Raw genomic sequence first — 26,334 nt, forward strand, 5'->3', positions numbered from 1 at the left:
TAATAATAATACAGCAGAAGCTAGTTAGTCCCAAGAATAGTGTCCACTTGCCTGAATCTGAGTGCGCGCTCAAGGCCACACTGAGCGCTGCGCCACGTGAACTAAGCTTGTGCGCCTCCTTGGGAGAACAGTCTGGGTTGGACTCTGGCCGGGCGACCAAGGCTTCTGCTGCCAGCTGATCTGCTCGGGTTCCCCCGGTCGGATCTGGGTGCTTAAGGCCGACCCTGCCTTTCGCGCAACGCTAAGGAGCAGCTCTGTGGTGCACAGCGCTCCCTGATTGTTACTCTCTGGCTGAGGCCTGGTCAGGTCTCGAAGAAGGTCTCACCAAAGAGGCGTGGGTCAGCTAAGACCCCCCGCAGAAGGTGGAAACTCTCAAACCCATCAGCATGTCCACCACAGCTGGGCTTGGCCTCACCATCCTCAGAGTCGGGGCTGCTCGGCCTGCCGGAGGCCTCACCATAATTGCCAGACTTGTCTGGGGAAACGCGACGGCCGCTGTGAGTGCCAGTGTTGACAAAGGCTGTGTCAGGACGTCTAAGCAGAGGCCTACCTGGACCACAACCTGTCCGGCTTATTTTCACCAAATTTGCTAGCTTAGGGTGACTGACGAAAATGCGATTTTGTGCCCAGGGCACCGAACGCATTTCCCCCAAGCGCCGCGGGTTCCTAGGAAGCCAAGAGTCGTGCCAAAAGTCACACAAAAGGGCTTTCAACCTAGCAGTGCTGTCCTGCCTGCCCTACCATCCCCTCTGGTGGAAATGGAGGCCTTGGACCTGTCCGCGCCCAGGACGCCGCGCCGCGAGTGTCCGCAGCTCCGCGCGCTCACCACTCACTCCCAGAGCGCTTTTCGGAGTAACTCCACAGCGACTCTTTAAAAGTAAAAGTAATTTCTGTAAAAATATGCAGACATTCCTCTTCTTCATAAACCCCTATTTGTAACAATCCTCCCTTTGGCATTAGAGTAAAAGCCTTTCAAAGGCACTGATCCTAACGGGTTTTCTTAAAATAATTTGGGCCTAATGATAAAATCGTGGACCAAAGGGAAGGGTGGCGAAGAGGGTAGGGAATTGGTTGGCATTAGTATAATGGCTTCATTGCCTCTTGCTCAGCTTCTCTCTCCCACCCATCGCCACCGCGTCCACACTCCGCCGCATTCCAGAGAAAAAGAAAAGGCCACGGCCTCGTAAAGCTCCCAGCTGGCCCGGACCCCGAGCTCCTCCCGGTTAGAAGCCGAAGCGGCCCCTCTTCTACGGCGGCTGCGATTAATAGTTGCCAATGCACCTGGTTCCTTGGGCTTCGGATTAATGTGAATCTTCCACATAAAGATTTACAGATGAAATAAAAGCCTTTTAGAGCAATACTTCCTTTCAAGTTCTTAAGACGCCTCTAAATCTTTCTGGTAGTGAGTGGCCGGCATGGGGGCGGGGTGGGGACGGGTGGCTCAGGAAGGCGCAGGCAGTAGGGAGTGGAGGTTTAACTGCTTTGCGATCTCACCAAGATCTTCCGAAATGCCAGTCCACTGTCACGGCGGCAATGAATCTGGATATCAGGGGCTCGTCTCTCCTGGCATTTGTCTGAAATGGAGCTGTCTGTCTGTCTATCCTAGGCCTGGACGCGCTCTGCCCGGGTAAGTGGGGAAAATGGGGGTGGGGTAGGGGCGGAGGGGGGACTCGGGGTGGAGTTAGTCGCCCGCCTATTTTCATATTCATTAGAACTGGGAGGCTGCCCGAGGAAGCCAGCTGAGTTTCAAGATATAAAAGCAACTTCGGGTGCTCCTTTTCCAGCCGGGACGTATTAAAGGGACCGGAGCGGGGCAGTTCCCGACGCCGCAGCGCTCGCTTTCCCTTCTCTCCTCTCTGTCCCTCCCTCCTCCCACCCACTGGCTCCCTCCCCCAGCGCTCTCCAGTTTCTGTGCCCCAGGAGCTACGCGACAGCCTTCCAGGATTATGGAGTTTCTGAGCGAGAAGTTTGCCCTCAAGAGCCCTCCGACTAAAAACAGTGACTTTTACATGGGCGCAGGAGGTCCTCTGGAGCACGTTATGGAGACGCTGGACAATGAGCCCTTTTACAGCAAAGCGTCTGCAAGCAAATGCGTGCAGGCCTTCGGACCCCTGCCCCGCGCGGAGCATCACGTGCGCTTGGAGAGGACCTCGCCCTGTCAGGACGGCAGCGGTGAGTCGCTAGCGCCCCAGCCAGAGCCGCCGCAGCCCTTCCGCAATCGAAAATGCAGGATCGGTCTGATCAGGCAGGGAGGCAGGAAGGAGAAAAGTGGGAGCGAGGGATCTGGAAGGTGGAGGAAGGTAGTGGAAGGTGCTCGCTTTATGAAGCGGTGTTACTGCTGCTGCAGCCTTAGGGGGCGGAGGGCGGAGGGCGGAGGGCGGAGGGAGGGAAGAGATCCGACCCCGGGTTGCCTCCGAGCGATTCTCCCTTCGCTGCAGGGTCTGGTCGCGTACGGATCCCTGAGTCCTTCTGTAATATTGGCTCCTGGAGTAAACTGATAGGGCGCTAAATAGAGCGTAATTGAGTCAAGACAGAACGCTTCCTCTGCGAGCCCGCCTTGCAGTCCGGGCGGGAGGAACTGAAATCGATCACAGCTCGTTAGACTACGTCACTTGTCACGAGTAGGGAAAAAAAAAACCGGAAAACAAAAACAAAAAACAAAAAACCCTTTGAGCTCCTTTAGGTAAAGATAAATCTTTTTAATTTTCCAAGACGTGGCGATATTTTTTCAAAGTTTGAGGATCCGTAGATTTCTAGCGTGTAAATTTGTAATTTCTGCTTTTTTTGCGTTTGCAATACAACACGCGTTGAATGTTTGTTAAACACTAAAACACATTAAATAGCTTCGGGCAAAGCATCCCCGGCCTAATCACTCATTCCCAGATTCTACGTTTTGCATTTTTATGACTTCACATTAAAAGTCACCTAAGTAGTCTTTGGAATGCTTCTGGGTGAAATCTTCAACTTTGAATGCCCAAGTATCTCCAAGTCAAAATGTTATCAAAACAAACCATCTATCTTTTCTATCTTGTAACCTAATACGAACCTATTATTTCAGATCGCGACAGCTAAAGCACGTTTACAATTCCAAGAGAACTTTTCCTTATCATTGTATATATTCCACAGTTAAGCTATAAGGGGCGGGTTGCTTTAAAATAACAAACGAATTAAGTGTGAAATATTTACAACAAGCCCCCTGCCCCCTATTTTATGGAGATTCAAAATCTGACAAAACACTGGCCTGTAGAAGCTCATTTTCTAAATATTTTGAACACAAGTTTTTTTCTTTTTTTTAATCTCATATTTAACTAATTTTATGTAACGTTGCAAGTAACTTTTGACTAAGGGTAAATCAAAAATAAAGGTGCAAATTGATAGAGAAAATAATCAGCTAAGTCGTTTCAGTCATTTATTTAGAAAGATTCGAGCATATACTTTTTATTATTCTTACACTGAGTTGTTGGTTTTCTGGCTGCGTTTCAGACCTGGTATCTGTATTTGTGGAATTCTTAGATGCATGCGTAACGTTATTTGAATTGACAGGTCTTTCTTTAATGATTCTTCAATGTCTTGTATTGACTCTGGATGGACTCGATCATAATATTTTATTTTAAATAGTCGAGAATCCAAAATAAGAGACATAATTGATGAGTTATCAACTTTTAAACAAATATCACACTATTAAGATGAATTTTAACAGAGAAGTGTTAAGGAAGATGAACATAGGCAGTCATCCGCTTAAGTTAGGAGAGATCCTGTCTTTCTCTTGAGATGCCCTTAGCCTCTCTGATGCTTCCCCTCCCCCATCCCTAATTGTTGCAGTTCCCCCTTTAATTTTGCCCAAGGAGACAGAACCGTATTGTTAATCAGTCATGGCTCTTCTTTATATTTTGTTTAACATCACATCTTCCTTTGCATGAAAACCGTTAATTTTAAAAATTTGTTATATATTTACAAATTATAGTTGTATGTATTTATGGGGTACAAAGTAATGTTACTTTTTTTATGCAATGTGGAATGATTAAATTACGTTAATTAACTTGGCCATCGCCTCAAATATTTGACATTTTCTGTGATGAGAACATTTTTGAGAGTTACTCCGTTAGTGACATTGAAATGCACAGTACTCAATTATTAGCTATTGAAGTTATATGCGCATTAAAGTTGAATATATTTGTATAATGATGAGAAGAGTTGTAAAAATACATTATGGGGGTAATTTTAAAAAAAGAAACAAATGAAAAAAGTATGATCATCTATTGGAAATTATTATTCTGGCTGGATTGACTTTACTTTTTAAAAAGTGCTTCCCATTTCACTATGTGCATCCATTGCATTTGTGGGTGTGTGGCATTATGTGATATATTTTTGTTTTATATCATACTGCAAGCATGCAATCAAATCTGAAGAAAATTACTGAAATTAAACATCCCTTAACAGAATGCCAGATGTCATCCTCTGTAATGTTTTAATAGCTGTTTTAATTTCTGTGTTTCAGCAGAGAAAAAAGTAAAGCTTTCAATCCTAAAACTTATTTAACTAGCTAAGCGGAAATATGAAATGTTTTAAAAAGAACTGCATGATAAGTTTTTAGGTAAAAAAAAAAAATGCTGCTTAAATCTAATTTCCGATAGAAAGCACATTCAAAATTTGGCATGAAATTTATTTTGTCAATTTAGTAGATTATTTTTGAAGAAAAAGAGTAAATGCAGACATGGATATAAAGTTGAAATATTCAAAACTTAGTGGAAATAATGTCACATCTGAAATCTATCATCAGTACATTTTACGTGGAGGGGGATAATAACTTTCAGATATTAGTACAGAGGTATTATTTAAGATTAAAATATATTTTCTGAGCCACATTAGTAGCTTGATTTTATCTGCTGTGAATAAATACATGACATTAAATTTGCTTCAGTTTTCAAAAATCATGGACACTTAAAGTTTTTTTCATGAGACACCCAGATCATCTTTTAATTTGAGTACCTGAATTTAAATAAAAAATATGTGCATAAACGTATAAATCCTATAAAATAGAACTGCAGATTTTGCCAGATCATAGCAGTTGCATGAACACATTTTAAAATGGTATTTAAACCTGCCCTACAATGAATTAAGTATACAATGTGGTAATTGAATTAATACTAGCACAATAAATCATTAATAGGCCAATTTCATGATACTCTCAATTACTTCTACTTATTGATTTAATTGAGATGAGTTTCACAATCCTGAGAACTGTTGTTTTTCCTCCTCTGGGTACAGTGAACTATGGGATCACTAAAGTAGAAGGACAGCCCCTTCACACCGAACTGAATAGAGCTATGGACAACTGTAACAGTCTCCGAATGTCTCCCGTGAAAGGGATGCAAGAGAAGGGAGAGCTGGATGAACTTGGGGATAAATGTGATAGCAATGTATCCAGCAGTAAGAAACGGAGACACCGAACCACCTTCACCAGTTTGCAGCTAGAGGAGCTGGAGAAAGTCTTTCAGAAAACTCATTACCCGGATGTGTATGTCAGAGAACAGCTTGCTCTGAGGACAGAGCTCACTGAGGCCAGGGTCCAGGTAGGAGCCAAACAGAGGCCTTGATGGATGGGATAGGAAAATAAATGGTGTTAGAATAATTGAATAAGTGCATTTTGCCACAAAGAAACAAACTGATTCCCTAGCTGAAGATGAGGAACACAGTAATATATATGAATATATGTCTACTAAAATTATTTTTTAATTGCAAAAATTTTGACAACTCACGCAATATGTAAAACAAAAGAACACGAGTTATTACAGAGACATAAAAATTAACAATCATTCAAACATAACAATATTATAATATATCTCTGATTTTCAAAAGCAGTTTTTAAAGGATGAAAAGCAGAATCGTGACTATTTAGTAATTGGTATATTTATTTGTTTTTTTTTTCAGTTTTATTAGCCACTAAGGTTCTTTTTTAGATTATATATCAGGTACTTGTAAATTATTTGTATAATAGCCCATACATGTAGAAATTTCTAGAGTTGGAGGCATAATAATAAAAAAAAGAAACAATCCCACAAATTCCCAATTGTTATGTATACCATGGAATGTTTTCACTATGGATAATTAAAAACAAGATCAAATAGTGCTCATTTACAATTTTATAGTTCTAGTGGTTGTCAATATGTAATATTCCATTATAATGGTTAAAGTCTAGATAAATCATGTGAATTTTGCATAGGCAATAAAAATAATGGCTTTAAAGTAAATTTTTGTATATACTCAATTATGTTTATAAGATATATTCTAGTTATTAAATTGGATGATCCAATATGCTTAATTTTTAAAAATAATTTGAGAAAGAAAACTCATACCAGGTAAAAATTTTACCTCTTAGGAGTACTTTATTTTGAGTAAATTTGATATTCTTAAACTATATTTTACTAGTTTCCAAGTAGTAATACTTTAAAATGCAACAATAATTCAGGATAATGGCCTTTGTGTGTGTTCTGACTCCTCTACGAAAGTATTGATTTTTGCAATTCCCATAAACTGCTAAAATGGGGGAATGAATGAAATAGTGAAACTTTTTGTTCTAAATCGAGTAACGGTATTTCTTCTTAAGATTAAGCCATTATAAGGCTCTTACATCATTAGAGACAACATCTGGTGGTACACGGATAACAAGCAGCAGATTTTTACTTGAGTTTGTGGAAGCAAATGGTTACTTTATCTTGGTTCAGGAAGTAAATATGTAGAAAGTTCATGCTAACAAAGAATTTTAGAATTGTCAAGTATTAACACCCACTGTGTATGTTTGAGATTTTTGTCTTTGTCTATATTTAAATTAGTTACACTTGTAACCATAAACAAATATGTTTGCACACAGAGTGATCAACTGTACATAATGCATCTTTTCCCCTTAACATTCACCAAGTCTTGATTGATTTTTGTCTAAGAACATGCACAGAGAGCCAACCTGAACTTAATTTACTCAGTTCGTTCTCTTTCCTGCTTTGCACATAAGAGTGGTAACTATTACCCATTTTAAGGAAATTGTCAAGTTCTTTTTGTCAACGAAAAAAAAAAAACCCAAAAACATATTACTAAATTCCCTTAGTATGTTCCTGGGGCTTATCTGTGGAGACAGCAAGAAAATTTGTTTTGTTTTGTTTTGTTTTGTTGTTGATGTCTTGAGCCTTGGCATAATTGATAATATGCATTTATCAGCAGTGTACTAAAACTATAAAGAACATGTAGCTCTCTGGCTCATTTCAATTGCTGAAAACTCTGCAAAGTGCCATCTTAAATTTGTAATGTGTACTTAAAAATTAAACTGAGTATTAATATGTTGCCATAATAGTGAAGGTAAAGATATACAAGATTAGAATTGAGTGTGAAAAAGAGTGAAAACTTCAAGTAAACTTCAACAAAAGGCTTTTACAACTTGCATTTTTTATATTTGATTTCTAGCTGTTTTCCTAAATATTTTATATTCTGAACATAGTTGTGTGAAGAAGACTAAAGAGATTCCCAAAAGCTACTCCTATAATATTCACTTAAAAACATCAAAGTATACGTATTGAATATAATCTTCTGAATCTCCCTTTAATATTAAAGTGAAGATATTGGAGCATTACAAGTATGAATTAATGAATATACAACCTGCTGAGGAAGATGGTTCTTATGATAAATACTTCTAATAGGTAATTAGAAATTGTGGAAGATAGCTTAGTGACCTTAGTTGCCACACTAACTGATAGACTTTCTTGACACTTGGTTCTATCTGCCCTATTTCTTATATTATTTCCATTACCTGTGCTTTAAATTAGAGAAATTATGTAAAGATATCCGAGCATTTTCATAAGGGAAAATAAGTTGCATAATGTATGTAATAAGCACATTCACGTATTTTAAAACCATAGTTCAACTTTAGATGATTCATTTTTATCTATAATTCTTGTCATGCTTATTATAATATGTAATCTCATTTTTTCCTATTTCTAGATAATCATGATGTTCCTGCTGCTGCCATATATTTAGATGTAATCTTTATGTTTAAATTTTTAAAAGATTATGTAGGTATGAGCACAACTGAGAAGAGCTTTCACTTTTGTGACATATTTTAAAGATAAGTTTTAATAGACTCAGATATTAATTTGCTTATAGATTGGCTGAGTTTACATTATGGCATATATGTCTTCCAGACTTGCAGAATTCTCTTAAAGGAGACTTATTCATGACAATGTGGAGATATATGGAGTATTCAGGATCATATAATCTAATTCCTTTTTGTTTTCCATAAATGAGAAAACAGAGGTTCAGACATATCAGATGTATTTCCCGAAAGTCTCCTGCCTCTTTCTGTTAAATTATTTTGTCTCATGGGCAAATCACTTACCACATCAAGATACAAGAAAAAGTAAAATCTGTGGATCCTTTTCTAACGTAAATACATTTCTTTTTAAGTAATTTTTTTAACCTGGTTTACCTTTCTTTTTTCATGTCTTTTAACATCACATTTGCTTTATCAAATGTTCCTTAGCTAAAATTCTACTTTTTATTAAATAATTAGGTTTGGTTTCAAAATCGAAGGGCCAAATGGAGAAAAAGGGAACGTTATGGCCAAATACAACAAGCGAAAAGCCATTTTGCTGCCACCTATGATATATCAGTTTTGCCAAGGACTGACAGCTACCCACAGGTATGCTAAACTACACAGAATACTGATCAAGACAAGTAGATTTGGTTTGTATAGTCTTAAAATGGTTAGCATAGGCTTTATTATGTGTAAGGTAATAGTCAAGAATGAAAATCTAAGCTTCAGAAAACATTCTTCATGTCTGCTAAGTTTTAATTTTTCTAAATTATTTTCTTTTTGTTTTCTTACAGAGTCATTCATTTAAAAATATTTCAGGGTATTTTTTTCTTTTGAATTTTGTTGTATATTGCAACAAATGAAATAGCATCATTTAATGATACAGGTATTTTAATTATTCTACATTCTAATTACTCAGACTCTCTTCCTTTGTTAACTTTTAAAAATACTGTAAATAGAGTGTTGCTTAGCATGCAGTCTCTGTGGATATTGTTTTGTGAACTATACTAAAACCTGATGTCAAATGTGGCCTATTAAGCCCTTAACTCCATTTAAAAATGTGTCTCTTTTTCTACGTTTTTTTTTTGTTTTTTTTTTTCAGATTTCAAATTGCTTATTCTCTAAAGGTCCACATTTGGTCCTGTATGACTTAAAACAGAGATAGAATTAGTACCAGACATAATTTTAAAAATTAATCACAGATAAGTAACAGTTTCCCTTTATAATGGGTGCTCTTTTACTTCATTACAAAAAGTGTTAGAAATTCTTTTTCTTCTCATTTTTCTTTTTCAATATAGAGACTATATATTTCTTTTTCATATTTTGTAATGAATGTAAATGTTTTGTCTTTCTAATTTGTTTTGTGTCACTTTTTCCTAATACTTAATAATGTTATTCAGAACTGTATTTGATTCATGATAAAAAAAACCTATGTTATAAGCAACAAGCTATGCATTATTTTTTTATTTATTATTTAATGATATGCATTATAACAGATCCCTGTGAAAACACATGTGAAACATATGTGCTGGAGAAATACCTTGATAGTTCAGTAACTAGAAGATCTGAACCCCAAACTTGGGTATTCATTTTCTTCAACACTATGAGTACAAATTCAGTTCTTTAATGTTGTTCTTTCCTTGTGTTCCTATGCCTTTTGTGATTCTTAAAAAACAATTTTAGAAACCTCACTCCTCCAGATAAATCCCCCAAATTTATTAATATAATATTATATGTTAAATAAAAGAAGTCTTGGGGGTCACCTTGTTCAACTCCTTCATTTAAAAAAGTTATGAAAACGGGCTCAATTGAGTTAAGGAATTGGTTCGTGATCATGCAAGTGGTTTCCTGCAGGAGAGACTATAAAGGTCGCTACATCTAAACCTTTACCCAATAGTTTGCTAGAAGACTATTGTTATGGATACCTTTTCAATAAATGCCCCCTATCTCCTTGTCATAGGAGGAATCTTGTTTCTCTTTTAAAATTTATCTTAAAGAGGTTACCTTATGTTTTCTCCTATTTTAAAGCATGAGGACACCTCTGGTGGTTACTTACCATCATAGGGCTAGTCAAATTTTGTTTGCCAAATATTTTTGAGTGCCTTAGTTGAGTCAGTTTGAGTTAGTTTGAGTGCCGTTTGTTTCTAAACAAAATTCTGTAAAAATGTTTTCCCTCTAGGCTGCAAGCTCCATGAGGACAGGGACTGCAGTGTCTTCATGGTTATTAACACTACTGTAGCCCTCACTGTATATCTGGGCACTGTTCTAAGCAGATTTATATATATTATCTCATTTAATCCTCACAACAACCTTATGTGCTAGGTGTTACTAATTGTCTCCATTAATCAAATGAGAAAGAGGTGAGGTGAAGTTCAGATTTGACCAAAGACAATTTGGTTCCCACTTGCCAGATTTTAACCTGACAATAGACTGTCTCTACCTGTGACTATATTTAAATGATACCAAAGGAGCATAAAGCTTGAGCTGCATTATTCTAAGTCTGCGCCTTAGTGTGGGGGAGCCACAACCAGAGAAATAACAATAAAAATATAGGTGAAATGGAGAATGGTTTATATCATTTTGAACTACTTGACTGTGGTGACTTTAGATGTAATAAAGTAACAAATTATGAGCTCTTCACGTGGATTTTAAACAGTCTTACTAAGTATATTCCACAACACTTGACTATGACTACTTTTTTGTGCATCTTATTCTTTCAGTCTTCATTTCCTTTCAAACCCCATTTCTGTCTGTTTCCAACTTTTCTGTCCCTGTACGTTGGTTGTTTTATATTTGACTCTTCTTGCTTCTTTGATAAAGCAATCAGAATAGGGCCTAGCACCAATTAAGACCCATGTAAAGGGTAAAGCATTCAGAATAGTGCATATTCTGAATCTAAAACTTTATACAGCTTTAAGACATGTATAAAGGCTCAATATGACTGGATGTACTCTGACTAACCATCTCTTTTCCCTAAGATTATCTTACCATTGTGTTATTGTACCTCAAAGCTTTATATATTATTAATTAAAAGAATGAGGTAACCTAGACACCAATGGAGGAACGGATGTGGTACACCAAATTATATATTTGATCATCTTTTTCACTCCAATGAAAAATTAATTTAAAAAATTTTCCCCCACAAATAATGGGAATGTTGCACTAATTATTCCTCATAATTTGTATACATTGGCTATACCACCCGATAATTTAAGAATGGAGAACATATGTTGGAATTACTTCAACAGTGCCAATCATGAATAATAATACAAATTAATACCATGAAATCCATAGTACTTTCTTGTATTGGTAAATCATTTAATATTTGTTTACCAAAATTTCCGAAATTATGTGGCTGCAACTTGCCACTATAGATACTGGATAAAGCCAGGGGGAGTTTTTATTTTAACTTAAATATATACAAGATACTTTTTTAGTTTGTTTGAAAAAATAATTGTGCCAAGATAATGACTCTCAAGAGTTAGCCTAAAGGAAATGATTTTTTATCATGGGGCTTGAAAATAGGAACTTGTAATGGGAGAAATAGAAACAGAAGTAGAATCCAATATCTCAGTCCAATAAGACATTGGATTTGGTGACTGTTAATTACAGAAAAAATTATTAATTTCAGAAAAGTTGGAAACTAGAAAATGTTAGAGACAGGACAGAAATAAAGAATTAGCAATTTGGCAGAAAGAAAAGCCATACATAGAAATACATGAAAAACAGAGATAGTTTAGAAAATGATCTCTTCAAGCCTGCTCAGTGTGTACAAGCATAATATGTTTATTTCTAGGTAGTAATTAATACTTTCTAATATGTTATAATACATACTTTGTTTCAACTGGCCTTCTTTTTACTATAGTAACAACAGCTGTAACAGTAAAAATAATTACTAATAATTGGGGGCATGTTTAAAACCAGACACTGTGCTTCCTTCTTGTATCTATTAACTTGGTTAATTTAAGCTCAGGTTTTCTGAGCTCAGGAGCCTGGAGACCTTTAAGTAACATTATCTCTTTAATTCATCATTGAACAGTGAAATAATTCAAATTGGATCCTAAAATATCACATCCTTTTTGGAAAGTAAAAATACTTCTGTTTTTAAATTTATAAACATTTAAAAAGCCTAAACACCTCATTGACTGTTTCAAGATTTTTTTCTTAAACTAATTTATATTTGATAGCAAACAAATAAGACAGTGAGAGATGTGACGTTCATATTTACATATTTTAAGGTAGTATATTTTGATGTACTGACAATAGTATCTTTTTGTTTAAGCTCTTTATTTTGGCTCAAGATATCAGTTGCCATTTGGCAATGCTGTGATTTAACTAAATTAATCTATTCATTTTTCCTCAAGAGGGTAACATTTTCAAAAGCATTCTCATTGATTGCTTGGGATGAATTTGTTTCCTCTATCTTGAATTTCCCTCCCTCATCTAAGCCATATTTACTCCATGAAGCCTCTGGGATGTGCCATCTGTCTGCACATCACTTTCTCACTGACATTTTGGTGGGTTGTATTAAAGGTCTGACTTCCCATTTACAATGTAAAATATTTAAAAGATGACCCAGTTACTAGTCACCTTTGTGTCACCAAGGATGGTCTGCTATGAATTGAGCAAATTATATAGACATTGGATAGATGTGAGTAATAGTACAGATTCACTTCAATATATTAATATATTAAGTAGTGTATCATAAAACAAAAATAATCAATTTTCAATAAAACAGATAGTTTCTGAATTTCTGTTATTAACCAGTTTTGTGATATAAGCAATTAACTTTTCCTCAATTTCTTCCTCTGTTCAAAAAAATAGGCTAGAAAAGTTTTGCAGACACATTTCAGCTGACTTTTATTCCAAAGTTATTTGCCTTTCAAAACAAATATATGCCATGCACTGTTGCAGGGATCAGGGATATATAAATGATCTAGACAAAATTCCCTGCTTTGTAGAAAGACTAAAAACTGGGTAATATTTGTACTAAATTCGCAAACACTTCTTGGTGCAAACTAGGCCCAAGAAACCATAAATCTAAATAATTTTGGCCTTAAACTTAAAAAGCGAGCAAAGATCTAGTGATATTACATTTTAACTTGTTTCTAATATGGCAAAACCGAAGCATTTTAAAAATAATTATTTTAGTGAATAAAATATTTTATCTTAAGGTATAAGCATTTTCTTGAGAATTATAATTACCCTTCATTTCTTACAAGGAACTTTACAATTTCATGTTCTTAGGTTTGGATTACATGAGCATTGACATTATTATCTAGATAGATAACTTTGAGTTACAACTTTGACTTGATCTTCAGATTCTTTATTTGTAATATGGAAGTATTGTTGGTGCTAGAATTGCTGGTGTTGATAGTGTAGATGATTAAGATGATGATGGTTTTTCTGTTATTGTGAAGACTAAACGGATTTCTGAAAAGGAAAGCCCTCTGTTTATAGACTACAGAGGTGAATCCTGGGATTTGAAGAGGGCCAGAAGTTAACATTAATGACTATGAGCTTCCCAGTCAGAGAGATGTGGGTTCAAGTTTTGGCTTTTCAGTTTAATAGCTTTTAGACCTTTGGCAAATGAATTTACCATGAGGAACATTTCTCTTCATTTATAAAATGGGGGTAAAAGCTCATATGATTGTGAATGTTAAACAAGCTTGTTTATGCAAATTACTTAGGGCATTGCCTAGTACAAAACAGAACTTAATAAGTAGTAGGAATTCTATCATTTCCATTAGTCATTATTAATTTTGTTCTAAAGTACCTGCCTCTCCAGGTAGCTAAATTGCTTGTTATCTTATGTTGTAGCATTTAAATTAATCCAGTCTCTGAGTAAATTTACTATTTAGGGATCTAGGGAAATATTAAATTCAGTTAAGCACACTTTCTTTTTTAAATTGAAAACCAAATATGATAACTTTAGAAGAGTTTAAGTATATTTTCAATTCACCAGAATTATTTTCTTATAAATATTTTCATCACAAATTTCAGAAAAAGAATTGAAGTGCTTTTCCCACCAAAATTTTGAATGAGGTTTCACTGAGTATTGTATAGTGAAAACTATCTCTAAATCTATGCTTACCAAATGTACCAAGGAATCCACACAGTGTCTTGTCTTCCGTTGTATTATTGAGGACTTCATAAATACATGCCACTTAGAATTTGAACACACCAAGCGGTAGATTCAAGTTATAGGTAATTTTTAGTCATTTTTATAATTTAGTACATAGATTAAAGCTGTAAAACATTTTAGTTTAACACATGCTATTTGAAATATTGTAATTATACAATTAAAAAATGAAATTTTAAGGTTTTCATATAATAGTAGTTCCATATAATAGATTGTAGACATATTGCTTATCTACCTTGGTTTTAACGGCAGCTTCTATATTAATCTTAATGGTTGTCTTAACTTAAGCTAAATAAGGAACATAGGACTTGTCTCCTTCAACCACTGTGGTTTATAATTAAAAGGCATTTGTAGCATTTTCTACCTTTGGAGAAAATATCATAATTTTGTCACTATAATTTCTATTTTTCCCCAAATATTTGAAGTAAACAAGCCAAAATCTTTTAAAAATATTACTAATATAGCGGTAATTAATACATTGTATAATGAATGCTTTTACATCCATGAAACAACCAATGAATGGTCATACAATGATACAGTGAAAATTCTTGTATGACTTATGACCAAAATGTTACCATCATTTTCAAAATATCATATTGATATTGCACAATTTGTCACTGATAATAAACACAAATATTTAAAGTGATAGAAGAAATATAATGATAATCTACCTTACTAAAATATAGTTTTTGCAGCAAGTACATATACTGATTTAATTAAATTTATATAGCGTTTAAATAAATATGAATGAAATATTTATATATGTATGTGTGTATATATGTATAAGTTATGTGTAGCATGAGACAATTTTTGTCAGTATCATTAGGTGAAGGTACAGTTAGCTACAGTGAATTCTTTTCTTAATTTTTATTTTGTTGAAATATTTTAATTTTAATGAAATGGAATTCATTTAATGAAAAGAAATTTTAATAAAAATGAAACATTTCATTTTTATTAAAACTTTAATTAATTTTTATTTTGTTGCATATACAAAGACTCTAAAGAGGCAAAGAATATCCTCCAAAAGAAACAAAGTACACTCATGTCAATTATGAAAATAATTAGGTCTGTTCTTTCGAAAATGTAATATTCTAATGTGACTGTACACAGTAAGTTAACAAAATTTTTTTAAATAAGTATTTTTTATTTTACAAGGAAAGTAAATCAGTAAGTTGAATAGATAACCAAATAAATAAGAAGAAAATAAAAATAAATGTTGCAGAGTGCCAATGTTAGCTTATACATATAAAAACCTCACAAGAAGATGGAGAAATAACAGGCAGAAAATTAAGCCATCAAAGCCCAGGAAGTCTATAAGCACAGAACTGTTGTTTAAAATCTGCAGTTTACACTATTGTTAGTGTGAACCTTATGCATATAATCCAGAATTATATGCATGCCATGTTTATGAAGCCTCATGGTCTATGGATTTTCTTTTTTATTCTGCATCATAGACATTAAATAGGTAAACTTCCATACAAACTCACAGTTGATTTAAAAAATTACAAAAATAAAATGTCAACTTTGTAGTTAATACAAAGAGATGATGAGTAAAATCAATAGCTTCACTCAATATTTTAAGAATAAATTCAGTCCATATATGACTCCAAGCAAGATCTCTAAACTTAAAAATTTTCTGTGCAAATTAAAATATTTGCATATTTTATTCATATTCTAAGCTATTTATGCATAAAAGTTTAATTTACAAGCTTACATTTTTATCTTTATTTCTTATAGTGTGAATTTTGTTTCAATAGGATAATTTCATCACTAAAATGAATCAGACACTGATGAATCAGCAATAGCTGTCATACATGTATTAAAATACGTGAAAAATAATGTAACAAATGTTTGGAAAATCCTCCATATGATAATTATTGCTTGATAGTAATAAAATAGCAAAGGTTAGGTGTTACCATTTTATTTCTTCCTTAAATTAGTTGATTTGAAAACTTTCATTTTAAAGCAATCGTGAGAGTTTCTATAAATCTTCTTTTTAAAATTCACTTAATGTAGAATTTAAGAATACAGTCAACACCAAAAACAAATTTTATTAATGTTCTTATATCTTGGACTTGGAGCATTTTTCAAATATTTTTTGAATAATGAAAAATGTAAACACATTTATATGATGTTATGCTGAAAATTTACAGACATTAACATTTCTTATTAAGCTTCATGCTTTTAATTTTGCACTAAAAGTAGACATACACATTTATTTTTCTGCTAAGCAGTTTTCTTCTTAAATTATCAGTCTCATATGACTGTGATATTTAATGGTGATTTTTTTAATGGAAAAGGCACCTTTCTTGTTTCAAATCTCTGTATACATATCTAAGATGGAATTTTGCTAAAAAATAAAAGTAGCAGTATTTAGTATATGATCTGTTTCTGATGAATAAATGATTTCTAATCACTTTAGTTTAATAATATATATTGGAAAAGTACTTTAAGAATGTTTGAAATGTCAATAGACTTATCAAATCTAAATATTTTATATATCGCCTTAAAATATTTTTTGGTGAAAATTAGATCTAATGAGTAGATACTGATGAAAATGTACCCTCACTTTTACCTTAGGCAGTACCTAAAAAATACTCAGATTAATCTTTTCATTGCTTAATTAATTCAAGTTGGGATCTTTTTTTTCAGGTAGACAAAGTCTCAGTGTGTGTTAGTCACTGGTGGCAAATTCAATATTTAAAGATTCACTTACACTCATTCTCCCTGCCAGCAACTTACTGATGTAGTAAATAGAAAAGTTAATGGGATCCTAAAGTTAGTCAACAGCTAAAAATATCTGCATGTTGCTAAGCATATGATTCTTATTAATATTTTGTCATGTAAATGTTACAGGAATATACTAGTGAATTTCATAATAGTCTCTTAAAAAATTGAGCTGTTTTTGCAGAAATCAGTGTTTTCATTTTTAAGAGAACATGTACAAATCTAGTAAATTCAATTACATAGTGACACTGTCTTAATAAATTTATATAGTATTAAATGATATACAGAAAAGTTAATAAATGTAAACATTATGCCAAAGAGGAAAACCAAATCAATTTTTAGATTTTAATGTAAAGAGGTATTGCTATAACATCATCACAAGTAACTCTATGAATCTCTGATCTCTGTCTTTTAAAGTATCCTTTAATTCCCACAGGAAAGTGTGTGAGCATGTGATGTGAGAATTGTGTGAGTGTGCACATGAAGTGTGTGTGCAGATGTATGTGTATGTATGTGTGTTTATGCAAGTAAATATGATCGATGTTGGTGGCAGGGGATAGGAGCACTCTATATATAGATGAGAAATAGAGTTAAGTAAACTTATTTTAGTAGAAAAATGTTACTTAATTAGTTGTTTTGGAGATGCTTTAAAATTAAGGGAAGGTTGTTACTTACATATTTTAACGTTTAGTATTTCTATGAGATTTGATAGTGTTGTTTCTTCTAAATAGCACTAATATTAGGATATTGACTATAAAATGCTATCATGAAACTATTTTTTTGTTACACCGTGCTATTTTACAATTAAGTAAAAAACTAACAAACTCACTATTCTTCTAAAAGGCCTTTTTAGAAAAATATATTAAAAAGTACTCACTATATAAAATCAGTAAATATATTAGAAATATAAACCAGGGTTAGAACAACAAAATCCACTTTGTAGTTGTGATTACAAAGAATATATTCATATCAAGGTTCTAAGGTAAAGAAATAAATAATTTCTACCCATAACTTACTGTAGTACTTGAATTTATTACAAATATATATCCACAGTAAAAAACTCTTAGTATTTATGTTTATATTAATATGTATTTATGTATTTTCCCTTCTCCTTCCTCTCTACTGCTTTTAATTCGTTGGAAAAAAATGAGTATTAAATGAATTAGGTTTCAGTTTGGAATAAATAAGACAAAAATAAAACTTTTCTCTAAAATTCCAAAGTCATGGGATAATTAAGTGTTAACGTTTATTTGGTTAGAAAAACATGAAGGGGCAAATGTTCAAAGTGAAGTGCAGTAAATCCGCTGAACTTCCATTCATGCTAATGGGAGGTAGTTGGCTAAGTTCCCTGGACAGAGTTCCCTGGACAGTGCTTTGAACACACCCCTAAAATTAAAAAAAAAAAACATTTCAGAGAACATTAAAACATGAAATGTTTTTAGATTCTCCACTCCTTTTAAACACAACAAAGAAAAAAAAAACATAAAGGCAGTCAATCTTTTTTTTTTCTTTTTCTTTTTAAAAAACACACATACAAGAAGGATATGGGAATTATTTGTTTCTGGTTGTAAAGCCCTTGAATATTAAACAGAGGCCTACAAAAACACCGTAAAATTATATGGTGCCAGGTATTGTCATTGTAGTATCTATGAAATAGTTCAAAATAAGAGTAGTTATCCTATTTAGGAAGCAAATTAATATTTTTTTAATTCCAAAATTGAACCACAAATATAATTTTTCCTTTAATGAATCAGAGTGCGATTTTGATGGGCTTCCCAGTTGACAAAAAAGTAATAGGCACTTTTAGATAATATGCACATGGATTTATAGATTCCAGGGCATAGTTTAAAAATTACTGCCTATATGAGAATATATTGGTGTAGAGATGGAGGAACAGTGTGAGTCCAGCTTGATAGCAGTGTAGTCAACCCTTAGCTCAAATAATGTTGTTGTTTAATCAAATCTAGATGGCCTAGAACAAAGATTTTATCTGCCAGCTTTTTCCTACAGCAATCAGATGATATGCAGTCTATGATATTCTGGTGTAAATGCTATGTATTGGTAAGGGTAAACGGTATTGATAAGCTCAAACATATCCAGAATAACATGATCTGAATGATACAGTGTCTAGAAACCAAGTCATATGAGGAATGGTTAAAAGCACTGGAGATGTTTACCTGGAGAAAAGACTTGGGGGTTGTATCATCATGCCTGATGACATTTTAAGATTTTTACATGTAAGAAAGATGATCTTATTCTGCATCATTACAGGGCACATAAATGGAAACCATAGGTAGAGGTAGAGGAATATAGCAGCTTACTTTTATAGAAAAGAAATGGAATTTTTTTTTAAACAGGTGAGCTTCTTATTACAAGAGGTAAACAAAATTGGTGTACAAAGAATTTTTCATTTGGAAGGAAGTTGGACTCCAGTAGCGTTTCCTAATTTCAGTTGATTTTCAGAATTCCATGTGTGTATTTTATTACTATTATTTTAATACAGAGCCCCTGAGCCATACTAAATGAATCAGAGTCTCCAAGGATATGTATCTGTGGTGGAGAATCAGTGTTCAATAAAAAAAATAAAGAACTTCCCAGGTAAATGCAGTTAGCAAGGTCTAGGAATGTAATTTTCATGATCACTGTTAAGATTATTGAGTATGGTGATTTGGAAGTTCATATTATGAAACAAAAATTTTGATATATTAACATAAATCATCCATAAAAGTTTGATTATACCTGCAAGATGGATCAGTCCATATTTTTCAAGCACTTAATAAATTTGTATTAAGGACTTACCTTGTACCATGTTAGACCTGAGGATGACAAAACAGTTGTGAGAAATAATTGCGGGTTTTTCTTTCAGAGAGTAGAGACTATGAACCTCCACAAAGTAGGGATAATGAGTAAATAAATAATTTCAACTCATAAAACTAGTCATTATTACAGCATTTCTAAGGTTTCCTAGGTTGAGATTTGACCTCCACCATTGGAACTATGCAATCTTGAGTGATCTTCTTCAGCTCTGTTCTATAGTGTTATCATCCTCAAAATGGGGATAGCAAAAGAACACGCTGTTTAGTGTACTGAAACAATTAAAAGTGCTCATAATATATTTAACATAATGCCTGACACATGGTAATTAATTGATAACCATTAGCTATAATGAACATGGTCTTGAGCATCATCATCAAATGTTTAAACACCCAGAGAGCAGGCTTCAGAGAAGTAAAATCACAATATACTGAGGATACTATCTTTTATGATTTGCATCTAAATAAATTTACAATGTGGAAACCAACAATGTTTCTAAAGTCAAATAAAGATATGCTGGAAATTTAAAAAAGGAAAGATCAGCAGTAGTGCTGGGGAGGAGGAAGAAAAAGATATTTTGAAAACAAGATAGATCAGTAAAAATGTGTGAGGATATCTCTACCTATGGGAATAAATGACAGTCTTCAAAATATTTAGGGTATCTTCATAAGCCCAACTAAAATATTGTTATCATATTTACTTTACCAGTCTGTTCTGCCCAGAACAACATGTCTATATGTTAGAAATTATTTCATCAAAAGTAATTCATATAACATGCTTGATCATGTCCAGATAAGTTTTGATCAAAATAAAATTTGCTTATTTTTTTATGTACTCTACAGAATATTTTTCAATTTATAGGTAGATTTATGTTAATTATGTTAGGGAGGCAATATTTTCTTAATTTATATCTATAGGTTACCTTCCTTGCCTTTGCCTTTCTGATTTTAGCTTTTTCATCTAGTTGGTGAACATATTTCTGTGCATTTGGAAGATGAATGAATGATTTTAATAAGAAATTCAAGAAACACTGTATAAATCGAGCAATTCTTTAACAAACAAAATATAAATAATCCTTCTCTTTCATTATCTTGTCTTCCTTTTTTTTTTTTTTTTTTTTTTAAGTAACCAAGCAAAGTTCACTTTCGTTTCTGAAAGCTCTTTTGTCAGACATGTGACTATGGTTTTTGCCGAGTAGCACAATTGTGTGATTGAATGTCAGAGGAAAATCACCCAGATGAAGTTAGAAGAGGTAGTCTGACAGAGCAATGACATTAGCAGCCCTCTTGTTGGTTTGAGATACATAACTCAGCAATCACTGATACCAATCATTATGTTTTGCCTAAAATGGAACACATATAGTAGAATGAGCCAGAATTAGAACATAGCCTGAGACAATTTAAGGATTAACAAAATATGCAAATCATATATATATATAAAATATATATGTTTAGATATGGATATGTAGATCTCTCTTTGTCTCTTTCTACATATGTATATATTTAACAACTTTAAAGCAGCTTATACATATATTTATATAAAGAATTATTTTTTAAGACAACCCAGATATATAAGCACCTTGCCAATCACTGAAACCCCACCTAAAGGTTGAAATTACTTATTAAGGTTTTTCTCTTACGTTTTGAACCTGGTTAATCAGTCCTTTCTTGAGTGACAGAGTACCTTTTTACCAGTGTGATCTAGAAGATTTATTAACATATTTTTTGCTCTTATTTGAAAATTAGTTGCCATAGAAAGTACAACTCAAGCATGGGTATTGTAAGACTACACCAGACCTTATATGTAGGTGCCTGGAATCTTTATGTAAAAAAAATGCAGGAAAACATATGTGTCCTACTCATTGATGATTCTACTCTTACAATCATGATTTTAAAAGATAAGGAAGCCTGGTGTGATTAACATGTGTATTGCTGCTATGTTCTAGTCCAAATGTATTATAATAATGTTGCTAAAAGCATTCAGTTTTATTTCATCTTCAAAGGGCTGCATCATAGTATTACTATCCCATGCAACAGTTTCTTTTTTTACCTTCCCCAGCTCCTGCCATTTGTCATGATTTTTCTCTGAGCTTCCCAGTAATGTGTGGGGTTCCTGTTTTTGTTTGTTTAAATAGCTTGTATATTAAAATTGAGATATGTCCTACTTAAAATTCATGTTATATAAGTTCTATATCATGTTTCTTTTACATGCTAGTAACTTTAGATAAGTTTGTACTTGTTAATATTGCATTGAATTGTTTCCTGTAGAGATTTAATAATATGAAGTGTGAATATCTTGGGTGTCAATGATAAAGCAGTTTTTACTCTATAGGAGTACTATATAACACAAGAGTAACTGCATTATACTCATCTGATATTTTTGCTAACTAGTTGCATATCTTTCTCAGGTATGATTCCATTATTTGGTAAAGACCCATGTTTTAAAATTCTAACTTTGTTTTACATGTCACATGTCTGTTTTGAATTCATTATATCATATATAAATCATAGAAGAAATTTTTAAAATGTATATATTTACATATTTTGTAATTTCCCAGATTCTCAGAGCTGTTTCTTCAAGACTATAGGATACAAAAAAGCAATAGGAGGGCATACATGTTCCAGAATGAGTTTGATCAAAAATATCTTTGCAGAACAGTCTATTGTCAGCAATGGTTTCCAACGAAAACTGCCACACCAGGAGTCCAAGTTAGAATTTTTTTAAAAAATGCATTTGTGTCATTTTGTTTAGAAAGACAAAAACTATCCTTAAACTGAAAACCAGATTTTAAACTACGCTTTTCTAAGCATATGAATTGGTCATGACTCAATCTTCCAGATTCATTTTTAAAATCATGACTATGAAAATAATACTTTTTTATAGGAGATAGACATGTTTGAGAGTATGTTATGTGGCCAAGAATGTGAGATTTGTTGCTCTGTTTCAGTATAACAAACTAGAAGGATCTCTCAAATAATTATTTTTTAGTCATTGTTGTATGTAATTACAGACCACCCAACAGGAGCAAACAATGAATAGTTAACCAAATTTAGTAAATACAACTTCACAAAAGTAAGAGAACAAAAGTGAGAACATGTAAATGTAATATTTGTTGTTTTATATATTCCAGATTCAGAACAATTTGTGGGCAGGAAATGCAAGTGGTGGTTCTGTGGTTACTTCATGCATGTTACCACGTGACACTTCCTCCTGTATGACACCTTATTCTCACTCGCCCCGGACAGACTCCAGCTACACAGGGTTTTCAAACCACCAGAACCAGTTCAGCCACGTGCCCCTCAACAATTTTTTCACTGACTCTCTTCTTACTGGGGCAACCAATGGACATGCATTTGAAACAAAGCCAGAGTTTGAAAGGAGGTCTTCCAGTATCGCAGTTCTTCGAATGAAAGCCAAGGAGCACACCGCCAATATTTCATGGGCCATGTAACATACAGTACTCTTTTATTTTTCTTTTAATAGCAAAGTTAAACATTCTTATTTCTCATATTTAAAGGATACCACAATAAGCTGCTGTGTGTGGAATTGCTAAAGGTCAAGATATTCAGTGAGACCAGCTTAAATGAATAGTTGTTATTTAACATTAAAATCTAAGAATGAACCTCTGAAAAGACTAAATAGGTTTACCATGTGCCAGTCTCCACAAACTCTGTTTTAGTAGTAAGATTTTCTTTTTCTATTGTACAAGTCAATGAAATATGATCACGCAACTTATTAAAGAATAAATGTGTTAAACAAATTCTTCTGTTATAGATTGATTTATGTTACTTCTGTATAACAAGAAATCTCTTGTAAAATAATACCTGATAAAGAAGGAAATGCACTGGGGAAAATGTCAAGATGCCAAAGCTGTCAGGTAAATATTGAATCAGAGTGTTTTGGGGAGTTAACTGCTCTCTCTCTCTCTCTCTCTCTCTCCAAAAAGCAGTGGGCAAAAACCCTGTTGCTGAGAATTTATTTTCAAGCCTCATTTTTATTTTTGTTTTTACCCTTTGATGTTTTAGTGAATTTCCACTCTGTTAAACAAGAGATCTTTTAAAATAACCAACATTCGCATGAGATATTTGGGCACGGTTTCCTGAAGCCACATGGCTAAAGGTGATAACTGAAGTATTCTGGTGTGATTGAAAATATAGTCATGGGAGCGGACTTTATAAATGTCATTTTTCCAGTGAAGAAGCCAGCATAGACTCAATTACTTAATCATCACAAACAAGAAAAAATTTACAAACCTTGCTGTTGCTTTTAAACTAAGATTGTGTTGATTAAACTGTGCACATAAACCGCTAATTAATACTACACTGAAAGTAACATTTTCTGTTAAAGCATCAGTGAGTTGGAATTTATATGTATTTTGTGGGTATGTGCATGCTTACATGCATGTGTGTTTGTTTCTCAACATATTATGCCTTAAGCATTTTTTGCTACTGTGGTTTTTGCACAGAGAATTAAAATGTCAGAAAGCTTTCTAAAATTTCTGTTGGAAAAGAAGAGAAGAAAAATACATTGCATCTGGAAAATTGCTAACCCTTTTGATTTACTTCTCCTCCCTTTACCCTGTCACATTCCAAGCTTTTTCAGATGAGTGAAATGTCAGCCTCCATGAAAGATTCTTAAGTTCATAAAGGCAAAGTAAATTAGTTGAAATGAAGATGACTTCCATGGCTCAGATTAGAGCTGAGCTCTTTGTGCTCTGTAGAATCTTCTTGTGGTTCCTGCAGACTTTGGGAATATGCTTGGGAGCTCTAATGGCTAAAGGACAAGAATAAATGAATTTTAAAATTAAATTTTGGAAAAAGTACTTAAATCCAGTAAGTGTCTCTTCTTAGTGGGAAAATATTTATAGCAATTAAACATCTTTTGTAGTAAAATTTTAAATCAAGCTGATGATAGAAGTGAGTGATGTCCTAAACAAACATTCCCTGACTTCATAATACTTTATTCTTTATTACTTTTGTGTTCCCTCTCTTTATTTTTGTTTCTAAAAGAAAAGTGTTCAATTTGGCTGTGAGAATTATGCTTTCATGCGAGATCTTTTGTTAAAAGACTATTTAGGCAGCTGTTAAATATCCTTCATGGTTTTAGAAGAGAATGACTTATTTTCATATATATTCATATATGTGGTTAATAGGAATTTGTGAACTAAAACTTAAAACTAAAATGTAAGATTTTTCTTTTCAAAAATTTCACAAGTTAATAGTGTTCATTTTCATTTTCATCCGCTTTAATTTAAATTTTAGTATCCCTTGGCTAGTACCATATATTTTTCAAATGAGAGACAGAAGTCATATCATCAAGTTCAAATTTCATTTTCTTCCTCAGTTTTTCTACTCTTTTTCTCCTTAATAATTAGGTAATAATTAGTTGGAGCTTCTATAACTATTTTTTTCAATTGAAACATCTTTTTAATTAAGGTTTTACATCTATAATTCTCTGTACAAATATAATTCACATATTTTAAAAATGTAGATGAAGGACTATTTGCAATAATAAAATAAGTAATGGAATCATAGTTCTTGTCCTTTATGAGTTCACAATCTTCCTGGACAAACACATGCCTGAAGTTTTTACCCTCAGCCATGCCTCAAATTGTATTATGGCAGTAAGAATGTCATGAATTTTCCTGTGTTAACATTCCAACTTCCTTTTTTTTACACAGTGAATTTTTATTATGTATTCAAGTTGCCAAAAATAAAATAAAATGAACTTTTGATATAATAGGGTAAGAAAAAGCTAAAACAAAGTACATAAAATGAATTTCCTGAATTTTCTCTTGCTCCTTCTGAATTTAAGTTTCAATACTAGAATTCATATTGATGTTATATACTTAAGAGAAAAAACTAAGGAACATTTTATTTACTTTTATTTGGGCTTATTATTGATAGTATTATTGGGAGTTTTGGTACATTAAGTAATTTGAATCACATGGACATATGTTCCCATGGCTATCTCATACCCTATTTGCCCCTTCCATACATTTTCCTTGCATAGATGATTTAAAAGGTGCTTCTTGTATTCTTTTTCTTGAGCAGTGTGGTTAACCCTTGAACCTCATGAGGAGAGATAAATTTATGGGCAAATTAGGTAAGGTTGCAGTTTCTTAAGGATAAAATGAAATTTAAGAAATGGTTTATAAATTTTCGAAAGTGTCTTATTTATTTTTTATGAATATTAAATAGTATTTTCTTCTTATATAATATCTTATGAAAGTAGAAAAATAAAGTCACTGTAGTCTTTGCCCTGAGTCCTGACAACATATCTTAAAGGAATAACAGTTATGTAACCTATATAACCTTGAGGAAACTCATGAAATTGTGTGTATAAATTGTGGGAATGTATTAGTTTCATCATTTCATTTGACTGCTTATTTTGTCTTCAAGGGAGGGATAACAGGCAGACCATTTGACTTAACACAGTTCTTCCCCAGATGATATGCAATTGTTTTCTTTTTGTATCTTTACTTTCTTCTCTCAAATACCTTTGGACATAATACAGTTCTTCTCAAGACAATATGCCATTGTTTTCTCTTTGTATCTTTACTTTCTCATCT

The 26,334-nt window shown here is 33.2% G+C and overlaps 1 protein-coding gene across 3 annotated transcripts; it reads left to right on the plus strand.

Moving 5' to 3' along the window:
* The first annotated feature begins 1,216 nt into the window (after positions 1–1,216).
* ALX1 (ALX homeobox 1) lies at positions 1,217–23,947 on the plus strand. Of its 3 annotated transcripts, XM_063646533.1 has the most exons (6): positions 1,217–1,399; positions 1,499–1,627; positions 1,907–2,172; positions 5,269–5,573; positions 8,558–8,686; positions 22,894–23,947. In XM_063646533.1, exons 2-6 carry the CDS (start codon positions 1,509–1,511, stop codon positions 23,212–23,214), a joined length of 1,140 nt encoding a protein of 379 aa, XP_063502603.1. In that variant the 5' UTR covers positions 1,217–1,399; positions 1,499–1,508; the 3' UTR covers positions 23,215–23,947. The 3 variants fall into 3 exon arrangements, with proteins under 3 accessions (XP_063502603.1, XP_063502604.1, XP_063502605.1); XM_063646534.1 differs by lacking the exon at positions 1,217–1,399 and having other exon boundaries at positions 1,522–1,627; positions 1,713–2,172; XM_063646535.1 differs by lacking the exon at positions 1,217–1,399 and having other exon boundaries at positions 1,523–1,627; positions 1,785–2,172.
* Positions 23,948–26,334: the final 2,387 nt, after the last annotated feature.

Source organism: Pongo pygmaeus, chromosome 10 (assembly GCF_028885625.2).
Source record: "Pongo pygmaeus isolate AG05252 chromosome 10, NHGRI_mPonPyg2-v2.0_pri, whole genome shotgun sequence".
Classification (NCBI taxonomy): domain Eukaryota; kingdom Metazoa; phylum Chordata; class Mammalia; order Primates; family Hominidae; genus Pongo; species Pongo pygmaeus.

Bases quoted from the DNA above. Each gene is read 5' to 3' on its own strand.
- ALX1 (XM_063646533.1), top strand. From the start codon at position 1,509: ATGCCAGTCCACTGTCACGGCGGCAATGAATCTGGATATCAGGGGCTC. The intron at 1,628-1,906 runs GTAAGTGGGGAA...AGCGCTCTCCAG, and splicing joins CCTGGACGCGCTCTGCCCGG to TTTCTGTGCCCCAGGAGCTA. The intron at 2,173-5,268 runs GTGAGTCGCTAG...CTCTGGGTACAG, and splicing joins GCCCTGTCAGGACGGCAGCG to TGAACTATGGGATCACTAAA.